Raw genomic sequence first — 20,979 nt, 5'->3', positions numbered from 1 at the left:
GATTCGAAGAAGATGCATGTTCGTGTTACTCATCCAGTTATGAATATGATTCAAATAGTTTTAAAGAGGAAAGCATAAATGTTTGCAATCGATTAAGGAAGTTCTTCCGTATCAATTCGAGCCATAGGAAAGCGACGAAACCGGTGAAGGACACGACATATGAAGCATATATGAAGCTCCGTGAATACCGCATCAACTTGTGGGATATGTGGCATGTAAGGACACAAGTCAAAGTCAGCTTTATTGTCAAATATGCTAATATGTATGACATACAGCACAGATGAAATTACTGTCCTCTCGGACCCAGCATGCAAGGCACTTATTACTAATTACTTTAACAAACATAATAAACATGAAAAGGCCAATTTGCCGGGAGAGGGGAGCCGCTGCGTGTTCACGCATCTTTCCCATCTTGGGAAAAACAAAAAAAACAAAAATAACAAATATGACAACACAAAGACACAGAGTCATTCATTCTTCAGGACTTGCTGTACCCTCTTTGTGATGACATGAAGCAGTTCTAGTTGAAAGCGGAGAGGATCAAAGCATCCATGTCAGCAGTGGATCAGGGACGTCATGGTGGAATTTGCACGTCGACTACAAGCTAAATGTTGAAAGCAAACACGAAGCTGTAGCATCCATTGACGAAAAGAGATTGTCTCACATCTCCTGTCCCACATAAATCCGCTTCAATTCCAAGCCGCGACAGTTCCACATACGCATCGGCGCTCTGCGCTGACGCTGCTTTCTTCTTATCGCGGGCTCCTCAAGCCATGCATCCATCCAACCGCAGACTGACCAACAGCACCGACCTTTCCGCTGAACAAAGCGGGGCTGTGAAGATGCTGCCCATTACAGGCGCAAAAAAGCACAATGGCCCCTTTGGTGTCCAGCGATGGCAGTCAAATGGCTCCGACATTCCTCCCATTCAAAAACAGTACTGGCATATTCATGCTGCCGAAAGGCGCGACCGCTCAGCAGTCTCCTCCTTGATTGTCGTGGCCGAAAATGCTGAAAAACAATCCGTATCCGTTCCACGTGACGCACAACAACATAAAGTGACAAAAGAAAACACAATAACAAGACAAAAACAACAAAAAAGCAAGGCTCGTGAGAGCACTTGCTGATGGCTGCCTACTCAGGCGCCATCTTGGAAAAAAAAACCAAATAACAAATAAGCTACAAGATGTCAACATCAATGTCGATTGTTTAACGGTTGTGCATGCAAAAAGTTGTTTCACCTTTCAAGATGAAAAGTGACAAACTTAGTTATGAATGGCATTCTATACAATGGAGTTCATCAGAAGAAAATGGGAAATGTCAAATCGAGAATGTAATCATGGTCCTGGAATCGCGATTTTATTGAATAGGACATGAATCTAGCAGTGCCACTTTTCAACAAAATGTCAGAATGTGTTATTTAAAATAACCGTGATAATACTCAACATGAACATGAATGGTTTTCCTTTTTCGTCGTGATTGGTAAAAAAACAGCCAAACGATCGGAATGAAAGTCAACTTGCCGGGTCCATACGCGAAGTTACTGCTAGCTAGCCTGCACACGACTTAGCTTGCAGGTTTGCTTTCTGTTGTCTCTCACGGAAGTATATTAATATTAATAATGAAATGTAAATTTCTCCACTGTGAGACTAATAAAGGCATATCCAATCCAATCCAATCCAATAATAACATTTAATTTCTAAGCGCCTTTCAAAACTCTCAAGGACACTTTACAGTCATGGGATTTTTTTTATGCTAACGTTAGCATGGGGCATGCTAAAGTGCCACTGACATTCGACTGTTTCATCAATGGTATTGTTTCATTGCCCAAATGGCTGGTTTGTCCGCTGGGAATTTGTGTAACTTTACACTTCTTTTATGCGTGTTTGTTGCTCTAGTCATTCTGGCAGCAGTCCTAGCTTTTTAACAGTAACCAAAATGGTAGCTTTTCGTGGCGATTGCAAATACTCACGAGAGAATAATGATGCACAGCCGTGTCAATCAGTGGTCTGGGAACTCGACAAACATTTTATTCTGCGCATGCTCGGAAAAAGGCTTTACAATTTCCGGGTATCACATGATCAGCTCGTTTCGCAGGTGACATCGATCAGTGAAATTTCCCCAATCAGGTCTTTGCCTCACAGGCACACCCAACAGTGTTACCGCAATTGGGTGCCACACCGCCGATTCACCATCGTTATTGATGTAGTTTTTCTTCTAGTTTCACGCTCAACAAAGTACCAAAAATGTGTATCGCTTTCTCGCTCAATTCACAATGTCAACAACTCAGGGGGTTCCGAAGTGTACGTCACTTCCGGAAGCGTCATCCACTCGAAAACAAGACATCATGAATATTCAGCACGAATTTTAAAAAGTAAAATATAGCTATATACGCCGTGGAATCTTTGTGTGATGCGCTCAGTAGAAGTCATTTGAAGTCATTTGAAATTATGGACGCAACTATGTCAGGGGGCGTCTGTTGTCCTTTAAACTGGCGCCATCTTTTGACAAATGACGGGAGTTCAGTTTTCATTCAAGCAACAATGCTTTTATTCACAATCTGCCATTTCAACTTTTGACAAATGACGGGAGTTCAGTTTTCATTCAAGCAACAATGCGTTTATTCACAATCAGCCATTTCATTTATGACACTTTTCATTGTGAAAAGCTTACAAACTATATCATTTTGTGACTGCTACTGGGACTTACTTTGGTTGCTGTGCTGATGACCATTTTGTGTTTGGGAGCCTTTTACTGAGCGAGTTGCTTGTTCTGTAGCCACAAAGGGACACAAGTCTTCTTGTGCCGGTCCCAAGCTCGGATAAATAGAGGGTTGTGTGAGGAAGGGCATCCGACGTAAAAGCTAGGCCAAAACAAACATGCGTATCATACCTCTGAAGATGGAGGTTACTGATTCGCTGTGGCGACCCCCTGAAGGGAAAAGCCGAAAGGAAAAGAAGAAGAAGACTGGGGCTTACTTTGGTTTATTCTCTACTCTTGCATATGAACTTCTCTTTGATTAAATTAAAGTGCCCATATACAAGACTTAACAAAATCTACCAATGTGTTATCAGGTAGTCAGATGATGTCATGTCGAGTTGATTAAGACAAATTAGATGGTGGAATTTTGCTCTCGTTCCAAAGCCAGAATCCCCACAACGTTGTCTGTTCTGGTGTAGCATGAGATGAATCATGGGTGACTTGGAGCAACTACTCATTAAAAACAATGATTTATGATCTGGATCACTAGGTAGGATCTGGTTCCAGACTCTTCCATCTTGACAACCATCTTTTGATGAAGTTTTCAGATTTGGAAAGATATTTCTGAAACTTTTAAGATCAGGATAATTGTCTGGATAAACTGTATTGTCCAGTTCAGTCCCCTAAAGATCTGTGCTATGTAGTTCCTCAGAATCTATCATAAGCAAAGGAAGTTCATTCTCTCAGAATTTCCCGTGACCCACATGTTGGGCATTTTCTACCAAATCCCCAGAAATCTCATGTTTAATTTCAACCTCCATTTCTTCAATGAGATATTTTGCTTTGGACCCCTCAACACACGGCATTCTTTGACTTGGGGAATAAACCTCAGAGATCTCCGGCGTGTACTTCAAAAGGTTGTGGAAGTTCTCAGAAGGTTGTTCCGCATCTTCAAGAAAAATGTCATCAATGCAAAGCGCAGCAGAATCCTCTGATTCAGGCCCAAGTGTACACGGAGGTTGTGGTTCTTTAACAAAATCTGCAATTACTGAAAGAAGCTGGTGTTCCCAGTGCACAGAATTCACAATCGGTGTGGCTTGTCTTCCCACTTCATCAAAGAGAACCTGTTCCACTTTTCTGTCAGTTTTCTGAGCTTCTCCTTCAAACAGCTCTTCTCTTATGCCCTCCAAACATTCATGGATGTGCTTTGCTTCAAAGTCTTGATTGTTTTCTTCGTTTTCAACAGACTGAGATGTTGTTTCTGTTTGTGGTAGTAACTCCTCCTGGGCCTCCACGAATGTGTCCTTCACAAAATCTTGAATGGTTTCACCCGATGTTCGCATGTCCCCAAACAGAATCTCATTAATGGACAAAGGCTCTGCATCCTGCCACCCGTCAGAAGATTCTATCCACACAGTAGAAATCCGGTTATCTTCGTGCTCGGGTTGCTCAATGCGTCTTTCTACTTCATTAAAAAGATCTCCTTCACTCACCAACAACTGGACCTCAGTTTCATCTTTCTCTAAAATGTCATCATTGTTCTTGGCCTCCCAACCTTCATTCCGTCTTTCCTGGTTTTCAGCAGATGTCTGTACTGTTTGACTTTGAAGAAACTCCTCATGGGTATGGGTGTTCTCAGAAAGGGGCGATCGATTCTCAAACTTCAGACGATCATAGATGTGCAATGAGACTGCTTTCTTCACTCGGGTCCAGAGGGGTGCATCAAGAAGTTGTACCTTCGGTGGAAGCTGCTGGTCCTGATGGGTAAACATTGGAAAAGGCTCTACTGTTGCTGCTTCATGAAAAATACTATTGCTCTCTGCATGAGCTTCACGAGCTTGTTCTTCCCATTCAGTTCTGATCTCTAATCCTTCATCAGGCTTTATGGACTTTGTCGCAAGACACGTGTACACATTTTCATTGGATTCATGTGTCATTTCACTTTGTCCAAACTCATCATGAGTCTCCACTGGGTCTTGCACAAGTCTTTCGATGTTTTCAGCAACTGTTTCAACATCCTCAAGGTCAGGATGATCATCAATGTGCAACGGCACGGCACTTGGTTTCACAGTCCCCTGTTGACAAGAATCTTGTGGCGTTTCAAGGAATTCTTCCACAAGTGAAGAAAGTGCTATGTTCTTATGCTCATTGTTGACAAAAGTAGGCACTATTAATACTTGATCACCAAGAACATCATCTTTTGCTTCATCGGTTTGTTGAACCTCGTCTTTCTGTTCTTCAGACAAATTCTCTCCAGCCTTTGATCCCTTTTTAAGCTGATCTGATTTGGCGTCTTCAGCTCTGTCCGAATGTTTATTAGTTGGTTCAGTTTGACCTAGGAGACATTCTTTTTGATCCTCGATTTCATCCTGCGCATCATTTTGAATGTACTCTGTAGATGTTTTGACATCCTCAAGAACATAAAGATCAAAATGCAGTTCTCCATCCTGAAGTCCTTGGAGAGAATCTGCCCTCGCCCCAGGATGTTGATTCCCGCTGTGGGGGTTTACAATTTTTATAAGTTTACTTCCTGCTTCATCAGCAATAACCTGAACTTCATCAACACCCTGCCGAGCTTGTTCATCTTCTTCAGATTTCTCCACACCTTCCTCAAGAACATCAAGATAAACATGCAGCAGTTCTCCATCCTGAAGTCCTTGGGGAGAATCTGCCCTCGCCCCAAGATTTGGATACCCGTTGTAGGGGTTCACAATTTTTATAAGTTTACTTTCTGCTTCATCAGCAATAACCTGAACTTCATCAACACCCTGTTGAGCTTGTTCATCTTCTTCAGATCTCTCCACGCCTTCCTCAAGAACATAAGGATCAACTTGCAGCAGTTCTCCATCCTGAAGTCGTTGGAGAGAATCTGCACTCGCCTCTGGATTTAGATACCCGGTGTGAGGGTTTACAATTTTTATACATTGTCTTCCTTCTTCCACAGCATTAACCTGAACCTCATTAAGACCTTGTTCATCTTCTTCAGATCTCTCCACGTGTTCATCAAAGTGCTCCAATTTGGAGTATTTGCATTCATTCTGGTTTTCAACAGATGGTTGTGTTGTTTTACTTGGGTCCTCATTGTCCTCCAGGGTGTCCTGCACACGTCTATGAATGTTGTCATCAGTTGTTTCCAGATCCTCAAGAAGGTAACGGTCATCAGTGTGCAAGACTGCATCCTGCAGACCAGTCCTTTGTAGACTGGAATCTTGTGGCTCTGGAAGGGAATCTATTATCAAAGGATGCTGGCTGTCCTGGGGCTCTGGGTTGAGAGATTCTCTTCCTGTTTCATTTGCAAGCAACTGATCCTCTTCTCCACTCACCCGGTGGGCTCTTTGACATTCTTCAAGAATGTCCCCTTCAATTTTGCTCGCCAAATCACAAAGTTCAATCGATTTGGAGGCTTCATCTTTTTCCTCGATTTCAACAGGTGGTATTTCAATTTGGTGAAATTCTTTGTTGGTCTCAAACGTGTCCTGGACAGACGTATGGATGTTCTCAGTATGTGGTCTGATGTTCTCACTAAAAATAGCATCACTATGTTGAAATACAAAATCTTGCAGCTCTGTGCAGAATGAACTTGGAACTTGGTCTTCAGGAGCATCTACCAAAGAAGGAATCTGAATCTTCAGGGGCTCTGGATTTCTTATAGTTTGAGGCCCTCTTCGTGTTTCATTGTCAAGAACCTGCTCATCATCTCTCCCCTCCTGCGAAAGATGTCCATCACGTTGGACTTCTTCCGACATGTCCTTTTCCCCCGGAAGTCCTAGATCAAGCTGCTGTGATTTAATTTCTTCACTATTTTCCTGGTTTTCATCAGCTTGCGCTACTTTTTGACTTAGGAGACGCTTCTCATCTGCCTTCAGAGTGTTTTGGCTAAAAATCTTCACAGGTTTCAAATCATCCAAAATACCATCAACATGCAGGGACATTCCATCCTTCACAACACACGGACTTTGTGGCTCATCGGGGGAATTTGACATCCTGCAAGAAAACTGTTGCTCGGGGGTGAAAATTGTTTGACATTCTTTTCCCTCTTCAACAAAAACCTGATCCTGCTCATCATCAAGTCCCAGAGTATATTCTTTATCTGTCTCAGACAGCTCCTGTTTCATGCAAGTCTCAAACACTTCACCGATCTGCCCTGACTTGGAGTCTTCACATTGTTTCGCTTTTTTATCATCTCGCAGGATTGTTTGACCTTGGAGGAACTCCTCATTGGCTCCCACTGTGCTCTGAAGAAAGCACTGGATGTTCTCAGCGGGTGTTTCTACATCCTCATTAATAGGAAGGTCATCGAATTGCAGTACATTTGCATCCACCAGTCTGGCCCCCAGCTGGTTCTCCTGGTCAGTATGGTTTACAATTGTTGTGGGTTCTCTTCTCGGTTTACCATGACAAAGCAGATCCTTGTCGACATCTAATACATGTTCATCATCCTGCTCAAATTTCTTATCTACAACCTTGGTCTCCAGCCCTTCATCAAGCTGCTCTAAATCCGAATCCAACACATCATTCTGGTTGTCATTGCACCGCATTGATTGACTTTGAAGAAATTCATCGTGAGCATTCAGTGTTTCCTGCACAAAGCTTTGGATGTTGTCACCAGCCGATTCCTCAGGGGTTTCGGGAGAGATGGTAGCCTCAGTATCACCTGGGAAAAAACAAGTAGACGGTAATCCAGAGACTGGTAAGAAATTGGACATAAAAACTGCTCACCTCTCTCCGCTTTCTCTTTGAGGCGTAGTTTTCGCTGTGCTTTCTTTTTGATCAAAGCCAAAGCATCCAGGCTATCTTGGATTTTCTTGCGGTCCTGGGTGTCCCATTGTTCTCGCTCCTTGCGTTCCAATTCTAGACCACCAAGGGCCCATGCCTCTGCACAGGCCCTGTCCCTGGGATAGACAGGCCGGTCATCCAGGAAGGTGAGATGCCTTAGGCGGACAATAAGGGTCTTCCTATAGTTGGGAATGTTGGTCACCACCTTGTTGCCCATCAAGTTCAGGACCCGCAGTTCCGGCATGGCCTCCAAGATGGGGAGAATCGCCGGCTCATGGAGCATGTTGTGTGACATGTCGAGCACCGTGAGGGCCACACATTCGCTCAGGTGCTGGATGTCATGGGCAACCTCCAGCTTGTTGTAGGCAATCTGCAGGGTACTGAGCTGAGGGAGACAAGAAATGTTCTCGATGGTGTTGATGTAATTGTTGGAGACATTCAAGGAGCACAGTTTCTGCATGGGGGCGAGATTTTCCAGCTTGTGGATCAGGTTCTGCTGCAGGAATAGGCACCGCAGGTTGATCTGCGCATCCAGGTTCTCAATGCGTTGCAGCCCATTGCTCTCCAGCCACAGACACTTGAGTCCGGTGTACTCCTCCAAGTTCTCGATGGTGGAGAATCCCTTAAAGTGGAGGTAGAGCGTATCATTTAAATGCGGCGTGGAGTAGAGTCTGTTTTGCTTGCAGTGATTCTTCAGAAACTCCTTGGTCATCTGTGGTCCGGAATATTTTTTCAACAGCCTATGTTCGTTGCTTTTCAAAGTGCGTGGCTTCATTGGAGACGAAAGTGCATTTTCCATAGTGTCCCTGAACTCAGCACGGCCAACCTTCTGCTTCATACGCTCGTCATGGAGCGTTTACTCGTTTCTTTTTCGGTTGAATTGCGTTTTTGAGACCAAAACCTCTGGAATTAAAGCTGCGGGGCGCTGATATCTGTTGGGTGGCGTCACGCGGCAGTAACTTTGAATCAAAACGGGATAACAAGCGAGACGGAGTGACGTCAGGAAACGTTGGCGTTTGAAATGACGTCACAAACGTTGTGACACCGGGAGCCAATGGCGAATCAAACCCGCTCTGGTTTAAAGAACATTCACATCCATTATTTCGCATCCTTCTTGATTTTGCAATGTTTTTTTGGCAGAGGTTCACCTGCCAGCGAAAGCAAGAGTCCACGTTCACCGGTAGGTTTTCTTTCCATTAACTAAGAAAAATGGCGACACTCCTTATGATTTACTATGGAGGTACACTTAGCTTATTAAACAAAAGTAATCACTAAAGAGCAAGAATCTCCAACACTGAGAAAATAGCATCGTTGTTTTTTTTGTACAATGACAACGACAAATCCCCCATTGTTTGCTGAAGCACCTTTGCTATTAGAACAGCATAAGAGGAACGAACCTACAACATATGGCGGGTGATGGCTGAAATGTGATTGGTTAAATGCTTAAATTAGCGAGCTATCTGGCTAGCTATCTATTTGCTATCTATTAGCCTGACTGGCTATATAGCTAGCTATCTATTATCTAGCTGGCTAGCTACCTAGCTATCTATTATCTAGTTAGCTTTCTATTTCAGTTACTTCCGGGTTGAGTGAACACTGGCGTGTGTGGCTGCCGCTGCTCACCCACAGAAAAACGTATCCTGTGACTGTAAGGTGACCTTGAGAGTTTTGAAAGGCACCTACAAATGAAATGTATCATTATTAAGAATAATAATCACTTCCTCTTGACTTGATGGGAGGGAGAAATGGTCAAATTGTCAATAGTGAGAAACTGCTAGCTTTGCTCAAGGTGGATTTGGTACCGAGGAGAATCTCAGTTTTTTCCCTGTTAAGTTTGAGGAAATTATGGGTAAACCAGGATTATTATGATATGAAGGTGATCACAAATGATTCACTTGATTTGCGTTCAAGGTAAAAACAAGATTGGAATACATGAAATATAACTCTAAAATATTTTGGTGGTTTGCTCCAAATCCAAATTTTTGAGGACACGCCAACGTCAAGCAAACGTTTGCATTTTTTTGCTGGGTCATTAATGATTTTTCATTGGACTTCTGAAGCGCTTATTCCTCAGTAGGGTTGCGGATGGGGCAGTCCTGTAGCCCATTTGGACACCCTGAATGGATTGCCAACCCATTCATTCATTCGTTTTGGATTGATTGGCTATGCCTAATAACAGGTTGTTGAAGCGCAGAACATACACCTCCAATGAACAGCACAAGTTAACAAACTAAGCAAAGCTAGCAGTTTCTCACTATATATATATATATATATATATATATATATATATATATATATATATATATATATGTGTGTGTGTGTGTGTGTGTGTGTGTGTGTGTGTGTGTGTGTGTGTGTGTGTGTGTGTGTGTGTGTGTGTGGCTCTCATTGAATGACATTTCTCAATATTTTGTTTTTATGGCTCTTTTTGTGAAGGTTCACAAATACATTTTCAATACACAAAAATACATTTTCAATGTATTTCGGCTTAGTTTGTTAACTTGTGCTTTTCATTGGAGGTGTATGTTCTGCGCTTCAACAACCTGTTATTAGGCATAGCCAATCAATCCAAAACGAATGAATGAATGGGTTGGCAATCATTCATCCAGACAGCACAAGTTAACAAACTAAGCAAAGCTAGCAGTTTCTCACTATATATATATATATATATATATATATATGTGTGTGTGTGTGTGTGTGTGTGTGTGTGTGTGTGTGTGTGTGTGTGTGTGTGTGTGTGTATGTGTGTGTGTGGCTCTCATTGAATGACATTTCTCAATATTTTGTTTTTATGGCTCTTTTTGTGAAGGTTCACAAATACATTTTCAATACACAAAAATACATTTTCAATGTATTTCGGCTTAGTTTGTTAACTTGTGCTTTTCATTGGAGGTGTATGTTCTGCGCTTCAACAACCTGTTATTAGGCATAGCCAATCAATCCAAAACGAATGAATGAATGGGTTGGCAATCCATTCAGGGTGTCCAAATGGGCTACAGGACTGCCCCATCCGCAACCCTACTGAGGAATAAGCGCTTCAGAAGTCCAATGAAAAATCATTAATGACCCAGCAAAAAAATGCAAACGTTTGCTTGACGTTGGCGTGTCCTCAAAAATTTGGATTTGGAGCAAACCACCAAAATATTTTAGAGTTATATTTCATGTATTCCAATCTTGTTTTTACCTTGAACGCAAATCAAGTGAATCATTTGTGATCACCTTCATATCATAATAATCCTGGTTTACCCATAATTTCCTCAAACTTAACAGGGAAAAAACTGAGATTCTCCTCGGTACCAAATCCACCTTGAGCAAAGCTAGCAGTTTCTCACTATTGACAATTTGACCATTTCTCCCTCCCATCAAGTCAAGAGGAAGTGATTATTATTCTTAATAATGATACATTTCATTTGTAGGTGCCTTTCAAAACTCTCAAGGTCACCTTACAGTCACAGGATACGTTTTTCTGTGGGTGAGCAGCGGCAGCCACACACGCCAGTGTTCACTCAACCCGGAAGTAACTCAAATAGAAAGCTAACTAGATAATAGATAGCTAGGTAGCTAGCCAGCTAGATAATAGATAGCTAGCTATATCTCCAATGAAAAGCACAAGTTAACAAACTAAGCCGAAATACATTGAAAATGTATTTTTGTGTATTGAAAATGTATTTGTGAACCTTCACAAAAAGAGCCATAAAAACAAAATATTGAGAAATGTTTTTCAATGAGAGCCACACACACACATACACACACACACACACACACACACACACACACACACACACACACACACACACACACACACACACACACACACACACACACACACATATATATATATATATATATATATATATATATATATATATATATATATATATATATACACAGTAAAGTCTCGTTATATCGATATTCAAGGGAGCCTGTTTGCATGTAATTTTCTCCGTGCGTGCATAGAAATAGTATCGATATAACCATATAACCGGGACTATCCAATATCGATATAACGAGACTTTACTGTATATATTTGTGAACCTTCACAAAAAGGTATATATATATGTGTGTGTGATTTCAACAAAATGCAAGAATGTATTACTTCAAATAACTGATAATATTCACCATTAATATAAATTGTTTCCACCCCCCCCCCCCCCCCCCCCCCACCGCTGAACCAAGCAAACGTTCATTATGTGTAAAACATGAACATACCCCCAAAAAAAGTAGCCAGAACACCGACAAAAGAACATCTGACATATTTTATGGTTGTTTATTAGCAACATTTGGAGATACGTACAAGCTTTGCAACGGGCAGCGACAAATCGTGTGCAAATAATGCAATCATGTGCAAAAAATGTTTTGACTTATTCATGCCCTGCGATTGGCTGGCAACCAATTTAGGGTGTCCCCTGCCGAGTGCCGAAGACCGCTGGGATAGGCTCCAGCACCCCCCGCCACCCTACTCAGAATGAAAGCGCTATGCAGGGATTCCAGACGTCGGCTATTTTGTGGAATTGCGACATTTTTTTCCCCGCCAAAGTGATATTTTGTATTTTCATCTCAAAGTTTTTTTTATTTCCCAATACAACGGCTAAAACACTTGTTTTGAAGCGATCGGATGATCAGAACGCGTAGTACCTGAGTCTGCGTGCTCTGGTATGTTTTGGTCCGTGTCAGGATCGCTAGGGAGTAAAATTTGGCACGATGAAACAACATGAAAACAAATATGGCAGCTCCATTCGTGCGCTTTTCGGCAGTGAACATCGTCACATTTTTCACATTGTAAAGATGTCGTAGAAGAGACAAACGATGAGCTTCGTTACTCTTCATGCAGTATCATAGACATGAAAAAGGAGTAGCTTTCAGTTGATAGCATCTAAAATGGTCAAATCTCTTCAGCTACCCCAAAAAGGGGCTCCTTGACCCCTGGCTGATTTCTTTCATTTTCCTCTATATTATTATTCCATGGCTGGGATCCCTGTACAGGTAGCATCCGACTTACGACCGGCTCGACTTACGACCACCACCTCCCGATCCTTGAGTCTCTATTCAACATTTTCCATGTATTTTGACTTACAACCAGTTTGACTTACGACCGGCCCGACTTACGACCACAGGTACTTACAACCACGACCTCCAGACCCTATTTTTCCAATTTTAATTCTACGCCTGGTACCACAACGCGCTAGCAGGCTGTCAACGCGCATGACAATTTTGGCCACTCTCGCACAGCAATTGACTGTGTGATGGCACCAGAGGGAGGAGTTTGCCAGTCATTTAGCCTACGAGTCTCTATTCAACATTTTCAATGTATTTCAACATACGACCATTTTGACTTACGGCCGTTTGGTCGGAACGGAAGCTTCGTCGTAAGTCTGATGTTACCTGTATATGGAAAATGGATGGCTCGATGGATCTTTTCACCACTTTTGTCATCAATATGGATTATGAATGTCCATATTTTTTAAAAATGGTCAATCGTAACAACAGTTAAATTAAAAGCAAATCTGAAGATGTTTGGCATAGTAAGTAGTGTTAAAATTCCAAATAGTAGAATGTTTTATTCCCATGCTCTTATAATGTGACACTGTAATAAATGTGTGAATTAAATTTCAGCAAGAAAAAGTGGAGGCTTTCAGTGAGAGGACGCCAGTGAGCATGCTCCTGACGAAAAGACCTCTTTGATTGGCCTTCCTCTCAAGAGCTTCTCAACTAATTGGAATTAGCACCTAGTTTAGCTTCAGGAAAAAAGAAAAGAGAATATCTTGCTGCTTAATAAAGGCAAGACTCCAAACCTCCGTGACAGTTAAGACTTTTCATTTGCAAGCCTCACATACCTTCTGCTTCAGGAGACATGGTGAGTGTGATCAAGGCTTTTTTTTTTTGAGGGGGCGGGGGACATTTTAGCATCGACTTCTGATCCCAAGCATTTGCTTGACTTGCCATTTGTATTTGATTTCTTATTTATTTTGGAATGACGAAAAAGCTGGGAGGTCCTCTTTGATTTGGATCCTTTCAGGCTCATTTGCTCTCACAGTGGACAGAGATTAAAATTCATGTGGAATTGTGGAGCGTGATCCTGGTTTTGTGGAAAACATCGGCCGTGCTAACAATGTCGTGGTCGGCGTTTATTAACTCATTCACTGCCATTCACCAATGTATTCAGGAATTGAAAATATGACGTGGAGCGCCATTCTCCAATTTGTTCGGCTTTTGTTTTTTTCGTGCTTGGGTGCCGATAAAGAGCTGGCCGTGGCCTCTGGCAATGTTTTTTCTTTCCACAATCCCTTATGAGAGAAGACTTATGACAGTCTAGCTTGATAGCTAGAAAGCTAGCTACCGATCTATTAGCTGTCTAGCTAGCGATTGTTTCGCTATCTAGCTGGCTAGGTAGCTATCTATTAGCGACTGTATCCTGTGACTAATGTGACCCTGAGAGTTTTGAAAGGTGCTTATGAATGAAATGTGTTATTATTACTGTATCTATTAGCTAGCTAGGTAGCTTTCTATCTATTTGAGTTACTGCCAGGTTGATTGAACGCTGGCGCGTGTGGCTGCTGCTCCTCACCCACAGAAAAGCTTTTTCTGTGACTGTAAACTGACCTTGAGAGTTTTGAAAGGCACTTAGAAACGAAATGTATTATGATGCTGATTATTATTATGATGATGATGATGATGATGATTATCATCATCATCATCATCATGTATTTTGTTTTTCTACCTTCATTCCTTTCACAACTTTACTGCTGTGAAATGTAAATTTCTCCACTGCGAGACTAATAAAGGGAAATCCAATCCAATGATTATTATCATCATTATCATCATCATCTGGGTCCTGGAATTTGTGTGGCAATGACAAAAACCCTGGCCCTGGAGTGGACACATTTTTGCACAAGTCTGGCAGTGAATGAGTTAAAATGTCAAAAAGAAATGACCCGTAAGAACTTTTTCAAAGTTCCCTGCCACTTTTCAAGACTTGGACCAAGACTTGTTTTCCTTCCATAGCGCGAATGTATCTCGATCCACGTGGGCCAGGCTGGCGTCCAGATCGGCAACGCCTGCTGGGAGCTGTACTGCCTGGAGCACGGCATCCTCCCGGACGGTCAGATGCCGGCGGAAATGGTCTGCGGGAGCGAGGGTTCCTCCACCTTCTTCAGCGAGACCGGATCGGGGAAGCACGTCCCCAGGGCGGTCTTTGTGGACCTGGAGCCGACGGTCATCGGTAAAATCCACCCTTGATCCGCGTAGTCAAAAGTTCCAAGGACTCATCAAGATCTTCTGTATAGACGAAGTGCGCACTGGAACCTATCGTAAGCTCTTCCACCCGAATCAGCTGATAACAGGTAAGGAGGATGCGGCCAACAACTACGCCCGCGGACACTACACCATCGGCAGAGGGATCATCGACCATGTCGCTGACAGGATACGCAAATTGGTGAGCAGATTTCGCGCAGCTACCGAAGGCACTTAGTCAGCTACCAGGGGGAAGCAAAACTCATTGCAATGTGCTCGGGTCTTCATGCTTAGCATATCCGTGAAGGGGAAAAAAATGTTAGCTAACGATCGAGGAAAAGATTTCTTCATCTGTACTTCTTTGAAGGCCTCGGACATATTTGTTCCTTTTGACGACAATGAGGTTAAACAATGAGGTTAATACCAGAGCGAATGGGGCAATCAGCCATTCATAGAACATAATCAGGGTTTTTGAAAAACAGAAAAACCCTTCACGAAATCGCCATGATGGTTTAAGGTTTAATTTAGGGCGTGCTTAAAACAGACTTCTTGGGTCTTTAGCACATAGGCTTAGTCATGCTAATGAGGTGATACCAGAGCGAATGGGGCAATCAGCCATTCATACAACATAATCAGACAGTCAAAAGAAGTATTCAGTTTAGCTTCAGGGAGTAGTCTACGCCTCCCCCATATGAGCCTGAAATGAAGGCGGCTGTCCAAAATACAACGCAAGACATACGTATTGGTTGGCTAACACGGACAAAAAGCAAATGTTGCAGTTTTTAACCACGATCTGTTTTCAGCATGGTATCAAAAGTGTCTATTTTGGTGTGGTCAGAACACTCTTTTGTGCATTGCCAGGCCGACATGTGTTCCGGCCTTCAAGGTTTCCTGGTGTTCCACAGCTTTGGCGGTGGCACCGGTTCAGGTTTCACCTCCCTGCTGATGGAACGCCTCTCCGTGGACTACGGCAAGAAATCCAAGCTGGAGTTCTCCGTCTACCCGGCCCCCCGAGTATCCACCGCTGTCGTGGAGCCCTACAACTCCATTTTGACCACACACACTACCCTGGAGCACTCTGACTGCGCCTTCATGGTGGACAACGAAGCCATCTACGACATCTGCCACCGCAACCTGGACATTGAGCGTCCCACGTATACCAACTTGAACCGACTGATTAGCCAGATCGTGTCCTCCATCACAGCCTCTCTGCGTTTCGACGGCGCCTTGAACGTGGACCTGACGGAGTTCCAAACCAACTTGGTACCCTACCCGCGCATCCATTTCCCGCTGGCCACCTACGCCCCGGTGATCTCGGCGGAGAAGGCCTACCACGAGCAGCTCTCCGTGGCCGAGATCACCAACTCGTGCTTCGACCCGGCCAACCAGATGGTGAAGTGCGACCCCCGCCACGGTAAGTACATGGCCTGCTGCCTGCTGTACCGCGGCGACGTGGTGCCCAAAGACGTCAACGCCGCCATCAACGCCATCAAGAACAAGCGCACCGTCCATTTCGTGGACTGGTGCCCCACCGGCTTCAAGGTGGGCATTAATTACCAGCCGCCGACCGCCGTGCCCGGAGGCGACCTGGCCAAGGTGCAGCGGGCCGTGTGCATGCTGAGCAATACCACCGCCATCGCCGAGGCCTGGGCCCGACTGGACCACAAGTTTGATTTGATGTACGCCAAGCGGGCTTTTGTCCATTGGTACGTCGGGGAGGGCATGGAGGAAGGCGAGTTTACCGAAGCCCGTGAGGACATGGCCGCACTGGAGAAGGACTACGAGGAGGTTGGCGCCGACTCCGTCAACGACCCCTACGCAGAAGCTGAATATTATTAATTGTTCACAAGTCTTGGTCACTCGGAAAAATGCTCAAAGTGGATCAGGACTAAAGGAGTCCCTCATCCATTCATGTTGACATTTAGGGATCGCTTCAGAGAGCAATTGATGTTTTTGTATATGCTGATCCGAATAATGATGCCCAGTTTGGAAGGCTGATTCCATTTTTTTTGTTCATGTGCTCAGAAGTCAACTCACTCGGTCTACAAATTCTAAATGTAATGTGCAGAAAGTACCGTATTTTTCGATGTATAAATAATACATTTCATTTCTAAGCGCCTTTCAAAACTCTCAAGGTCGCTTTACAGTCACAGGATAAGTTTTTAATCGATAGCCAGCTAGTTATCTAATAGACAGCCTCTGAAGCTCACTTTACAGTCACGGGATATGTTTTTCTGTGGGTGAGCAGCGGCAGCCACACTCGCCAGCGTTCACTCAACCCGGAATAACTCAAATAGAAAGAAAGCTAGCTTGTAGACAGCTAATGGATAGCTAGATAAAGCGCACCCAAAAGCCTTCATTTTCTTGAACAGATGACCCTGCGTGGTCGGTGCGCCTTATATGTGAAGTCATATTGAGCCAAAACGGGTTTGGCAATAACTTAGCAGCCACTGACTCCATTTCCCCGTGTCGAAGTCGTGCTTAATGTCAGTCAGCCTCTACTGTAGCACCTTATCATGAGGTATATTTATAATATTTGGTAACAGATGCACCTTATATATGGAAAAAAGTTTGATAATACACCATTTATTGGGGGTGCGCCTTATACACGGAAATATACGCATATTACAGGATAGTTTTGAAAGTACAGTAGTCTCGTTATATCGATATTCTCGGGAGTCTGAAAAAATATCAATATAACCGGACTATCGATATATCCGATCCTGCGGCATGTAAATTTTCTCCTTGCGTTCATAGAAATAGTATCGTAATAAGCAGTACCATCGATATAACGAGACTTTACTGTATAAGGTGGTCATATTTGGAAACCTTTAAAATATTAGAGTGTAAACCTTTTCTGCATTATAAGGCGCACCTAAAAGATGCATTTCAAAAGCTGACCATGCGCCTCATAATGCAGTGCGCCTTATGTACGGAAAACATTTTAAAATGTCATTGATGGTGCAAGTTATAGTCCGGTGCGCCTTCTGCTCAGGAAAATACGCTACTCTTGAATTGACAAAAAGAGCTTAAAAAATGACCTAGTTTTACACTCTAATTCACCAATGTTGTCCAATCAAATGTGTATTTAGGTGGCTGAATGAGTTTCATTTCATCTGGATGGATGGATATTGAAATCATGATTGTTTTAAAATGGTATTGAATATTTACCTACCAATCAAACATTGTCTCATTCAAAGGATATTGTTTTAAAATGTTTAGAATATTTACCAATTAAATATTGTCTGGTGTACATTTTCAGATGTTGATATGCAGCTCATGTGACACCACTTTTTTCACAGACATTTTTTATTTTGGGTTGGCTGTAATTGTGATCATCTACTGTCTCAATCATTCCTATGAGTGGACTGTAGGAAGCTTGAATTTATCGCTGTTGAACTGCTAAAGTGGATCAGGACAAAAGGGACAGGTGTTACCACAAATCTTACTTTATAAAATGCATAATACATTTCTGATATACCGTAATTTCCGGACTACAGAAAACCGATTTTGTACATACACAAGCCGCACCTGTATATAAGCCGCATGTGCTCCCATTAAACTATGTTAACATTTACAAAGAAAGACAGTACACAGAGTTTTAATAATAATAATAATACAACTTTCTTTCCAAACGGTGCCTGTGACACAACAGTAAAACGTTAGCAACACGGTATAACAAAAAATCACGGTAAACCGTCTTCGTCTTCCTCCTTTGAACCGAAGCCATCGAAGTCATTGTCCTCAGTGTCGGAATGAAGAAGTGTCATAAAGACGTCGTCACCCTCCCCGCTGGCACTCACATCCTGAGACAAATCGTCTTTTTACATTGTTCTTCCCGTTGCCGTTTCCAGCATCTCACCATCGATTCGTTGATGCCAAGTTTACGTGCAGCAGCTCGGTTTCCTCCTCTATCTGACAGCTCGGTTGCTTTTAGCTTGAAAGCTGCGTCATGTGCACTCTTCCTCGATGCATATATTCCAGCGGTCTAATTCTTACCTCTTCTAATCAAGCGCCCCCTGGTGGCCGTTAGAAAAATTACATAAATTGGCCGCATCACTGAATAAACTGCAGGGTTGAAAGTTTGGGGAAAAAGTAGCGGCTTATAGTCCGGAATTTACGGTAAGCGCTTTTCAAAACTCAAGGGCGCTTTACAGTCACATGATAACAGCGGAAGTAACTCAAATAGAACAGTAAGTCTTAGCAAGCCAATAGATAGCTAATAGCTAGCCAGCCAGCCAGCATTACTGTTTTTCCTACTAATGTCTACATAAACAATAGTCAAAAAAATTATAATACATTTAATTTCTAAGCGCCTTTCAAAACTCAAGGGCACTTTACAGTCACAGGATCAGTTTTTCTGCGGATGAGCAGCGGCTGCCCCACGCGCCAGCGTTTACTCAACCCCAAATAACTCAAATAGATAGAAAGCTAGCTCGCTAATAGATCTTGCTAGCTCGGGGGTCGGCAACCTTTACGACTCAAAGAGCCATTTGGACCCATTTCCCACAGAAAAGAAAACACTGGGAGCCACAAAATCATTTTGACATTTAAAATGAAGACAACACTGCATCTACCTCATCGTTTTTTACCTTTATATATGCATAAATAAACTAGCGTGTTGCATTTTTGAATTGATGTCTTTAATTTGCTGTCTGGTGATGTCTTCTGCCATTTTTATGGTTCTGTCTTTGACAGTCTTCGCAGAGAGGGGCATGTCCCTGATTTTCTGCACAATTTCGCTCTTGTTTTTAAAGTCTGTGAATAGATGTTCTGACATCTTAATGAATGATTCTTTGATATATTCTCCGTCTGTGAACGGCTTCCCGTGCCCGACTATTTCCTGAGCGGCCACAAAACTAGCATATGTAGCTGAATTTGTAGATTTCATCCACTTCATCAAATGATTTTTGCTCTGATCAGCCTTCCGCATCAGTTCCGAAACGGATATTTCACGGATCATCTCCATCCGGATATTTTTGAGCAAAGGCTGTGTGTTTGTTCTGGAAATGTCTTGCGACATTTGACTTTTTGTTGTTTGCTAACTTCTCATGGCATATTAAGCATAGCGGTAAACCCGTCTCGTCAGCAGTGAAGGCGAACGAATCTGCCCACGTCTCATTAAACCTTCTGTTTTCTTCAGACACTTTTCTTTTCTTTTCTTAGATGTATCCATAGTTGGCCTACCTGGGGGTCGAAAAATTCAAGAAATCGTGTGCAATTTGGCGGTTGTGACCGGATATACGTCCACTGTCGATGGTTGTGACGTATATTATGAGCGACAAAAAAAAATGAATACGTTTTATTTTGTATTATTTATAATCATAAAATCATCTTTTTTTTTCTTATCCCGCTTTCAGGTGGCAAAGGAGCAGCGATGCAACAGCGACACTTTGTGGACGAGTCTAACATCGACTGCTTGTGAGTTAGCATCCATTTCACCCAATGCTATATGTACAAGGAAGATGCTTTTTCATTTCAAATTAATTGTTCCAAGTTGAATTTGTTGAGGTGTTTTTTGAGTAAATATTTCATCGAGGCTATTGCTATTAAAATGATTGTGCTTTGTGCTTTAAAATTATATTTGGTAATTTAACCCCAAGTATAATGTTTTTATTTTCAATATCCAAGCACCTTTTAGCGAGATTTTTTTTTTGTCATTTGCCACTACTTAAAAAAATAATTGCACTTTACCAAAGAGAAACAGTTTGACATCAGTATTTGACATTGCAAGGCTTGAAGACATTTTCACGCTTGAAAACTTAATTAGATGGAATATTTCACATTTTAAAGTGCAGACTTGATTCGAGACGACTTAAAAAAGCACACCATTTGCAGGAATATAAATTTAAAAGAATAAATATATTGAAAAATAAATCTAAATTAAATAGGGGCAAAATGTAAATAAACTGATTTCTTAAATACAATTTTGGAAAGTGACCTTGAGAATTTTGAAAGGCGTTTATAAGTGAAATGTTTTACGTATTATTATTGCGTAAATTTCCACTAGCTTGTAGATGTGTAAATGACCACTTGGGGTCAGTGTTACATAACTACAGCACAGACGCGCTAACAAACAGGCGTTAAATTGTTCGCTTTGCGAATTGTTTCATCAAGTGTTCTTGAACTTGCAACCTATGCTCCTCAAGTCCGTTTTATCGATGAACACATTTCATACACGAGGCAACTCGTTTCACACAAGCAAAGAATACCTACAAGCATTGATAAACAACAGTTTAGAACAGGCCTGCATGGGCAAACCTTTTGATTCAG

At 42.4% G+C, this 20,979-nt stretch overlaps 2 protein-coding genes across 2 annotated transcripts; one reads left to right on the top strand and one right to left on the bottom strand.

Moving 5' to 3' along the window:
* Positions 1–3,056: 3,056 nt before the first annotated feature.
* LOC148902595 (uncharacterized) lies at positions 3,057–8,275 on the bottom strand. Its single transcript, XM_089016409.1, has 3 exons — positions 7,420–8,275; positions 3,483–7,354; positions 3,057–3,383 (listed from the first exon to the last, which is right to left on the bottom strand). The coding sequence occupies exons 1-3, from the start codon at positions 8,273–8,275 to the stop codon at positions 3,057–3,059; spliced, it is 5,055 nt and encodes a 1,684-aa protein (XP_088872535.1).
* Positions 8,276–8,443: 168 nt separating this feature from the next.
* LOC148902594 (tubulin alpha chain-like) lies at positions 8,444–16,898 on the top strand. Its single transcript, XM_088991241.1, has 4 exons — positions 8,444–8,656; positions 14,479–14,695; positions 14,760–14,908; positions 15,568–16,898. The coding sequence occupies exons 1-4, from the start codon at positions 8,531–8,533 to the stop codon at positions 16,543–16,545; spliced, it is 1,470 nt and encodes a 489-aa protein (XP_088847367.1). The 5' UTR covers positions 8,444–8,530; the 3' UTR covers positions 16,546–16,898.
* The last annotated feature ends 4,081 nt before the right edge of the window (positions 16,899–20,979 follow it).

Source organism: Hippocampus bargibanti, linkage group LG02 (genome assembly GCF_051943395.1).
Source record: "Hippocampus bargibanti isolate YZ-2025 linkage group LG02, ASM5194339v1, whole genome shotgun sequence".
NCBI lineage: Eukaryota > Metazoa > Chordata > Actinopteri > Syngnathiformes > Syngnathidae > Hippocampus > Hippocampus bargibanti.
Note: the sequence above shows the minus strand (reverse complement) of the source record. Positions and strands in the feature narration are given on the sequence as shown.

Coding starts and splice junctions, on each gene's coding strand:
- LOC148902595 (XM_089016409.1), bottom strand. CDS start 8,275: ATGGAAAATGCACTTTCGTCTCCAATGAAGCCACGCACTTTGAAAAGC. Junction 7,355..7,419: donor CAAAGAGAAAGCGGAGAGAG/GTGAGCAGTTTT, acceptor GTTTTTTCCCAG/GTGATACTGAGGCTACCATC. Junction 3,384..3,482: donor ATGAGATTTCTGGGGATTTG/GTAGAAAATGCC, acceptor ACAGATCTTTAG/GGGACTGAACTGGACAATAC.
- LOC148902594 (XM_088991241.1), top strand. CDS start 8,531: ATGGCGAATCAAACCCGCTCTGGTTTAAAGAACATTCACATCCATTAT. Junction 8,657..14,478: donor GCAAGAGTCCACGTTCACCG/GTAGGTTTTCTT, acceptor TTCCTTCCATAG/CGCGAATGTATCTCGATCCA. Junction 14,696..14,759: donor CCTGGAGCCGACGGTCATCG/GTAAAATCCACC, acceptor TCTTCTGTATAG/ACGAAGTGCGCACTGGAACC.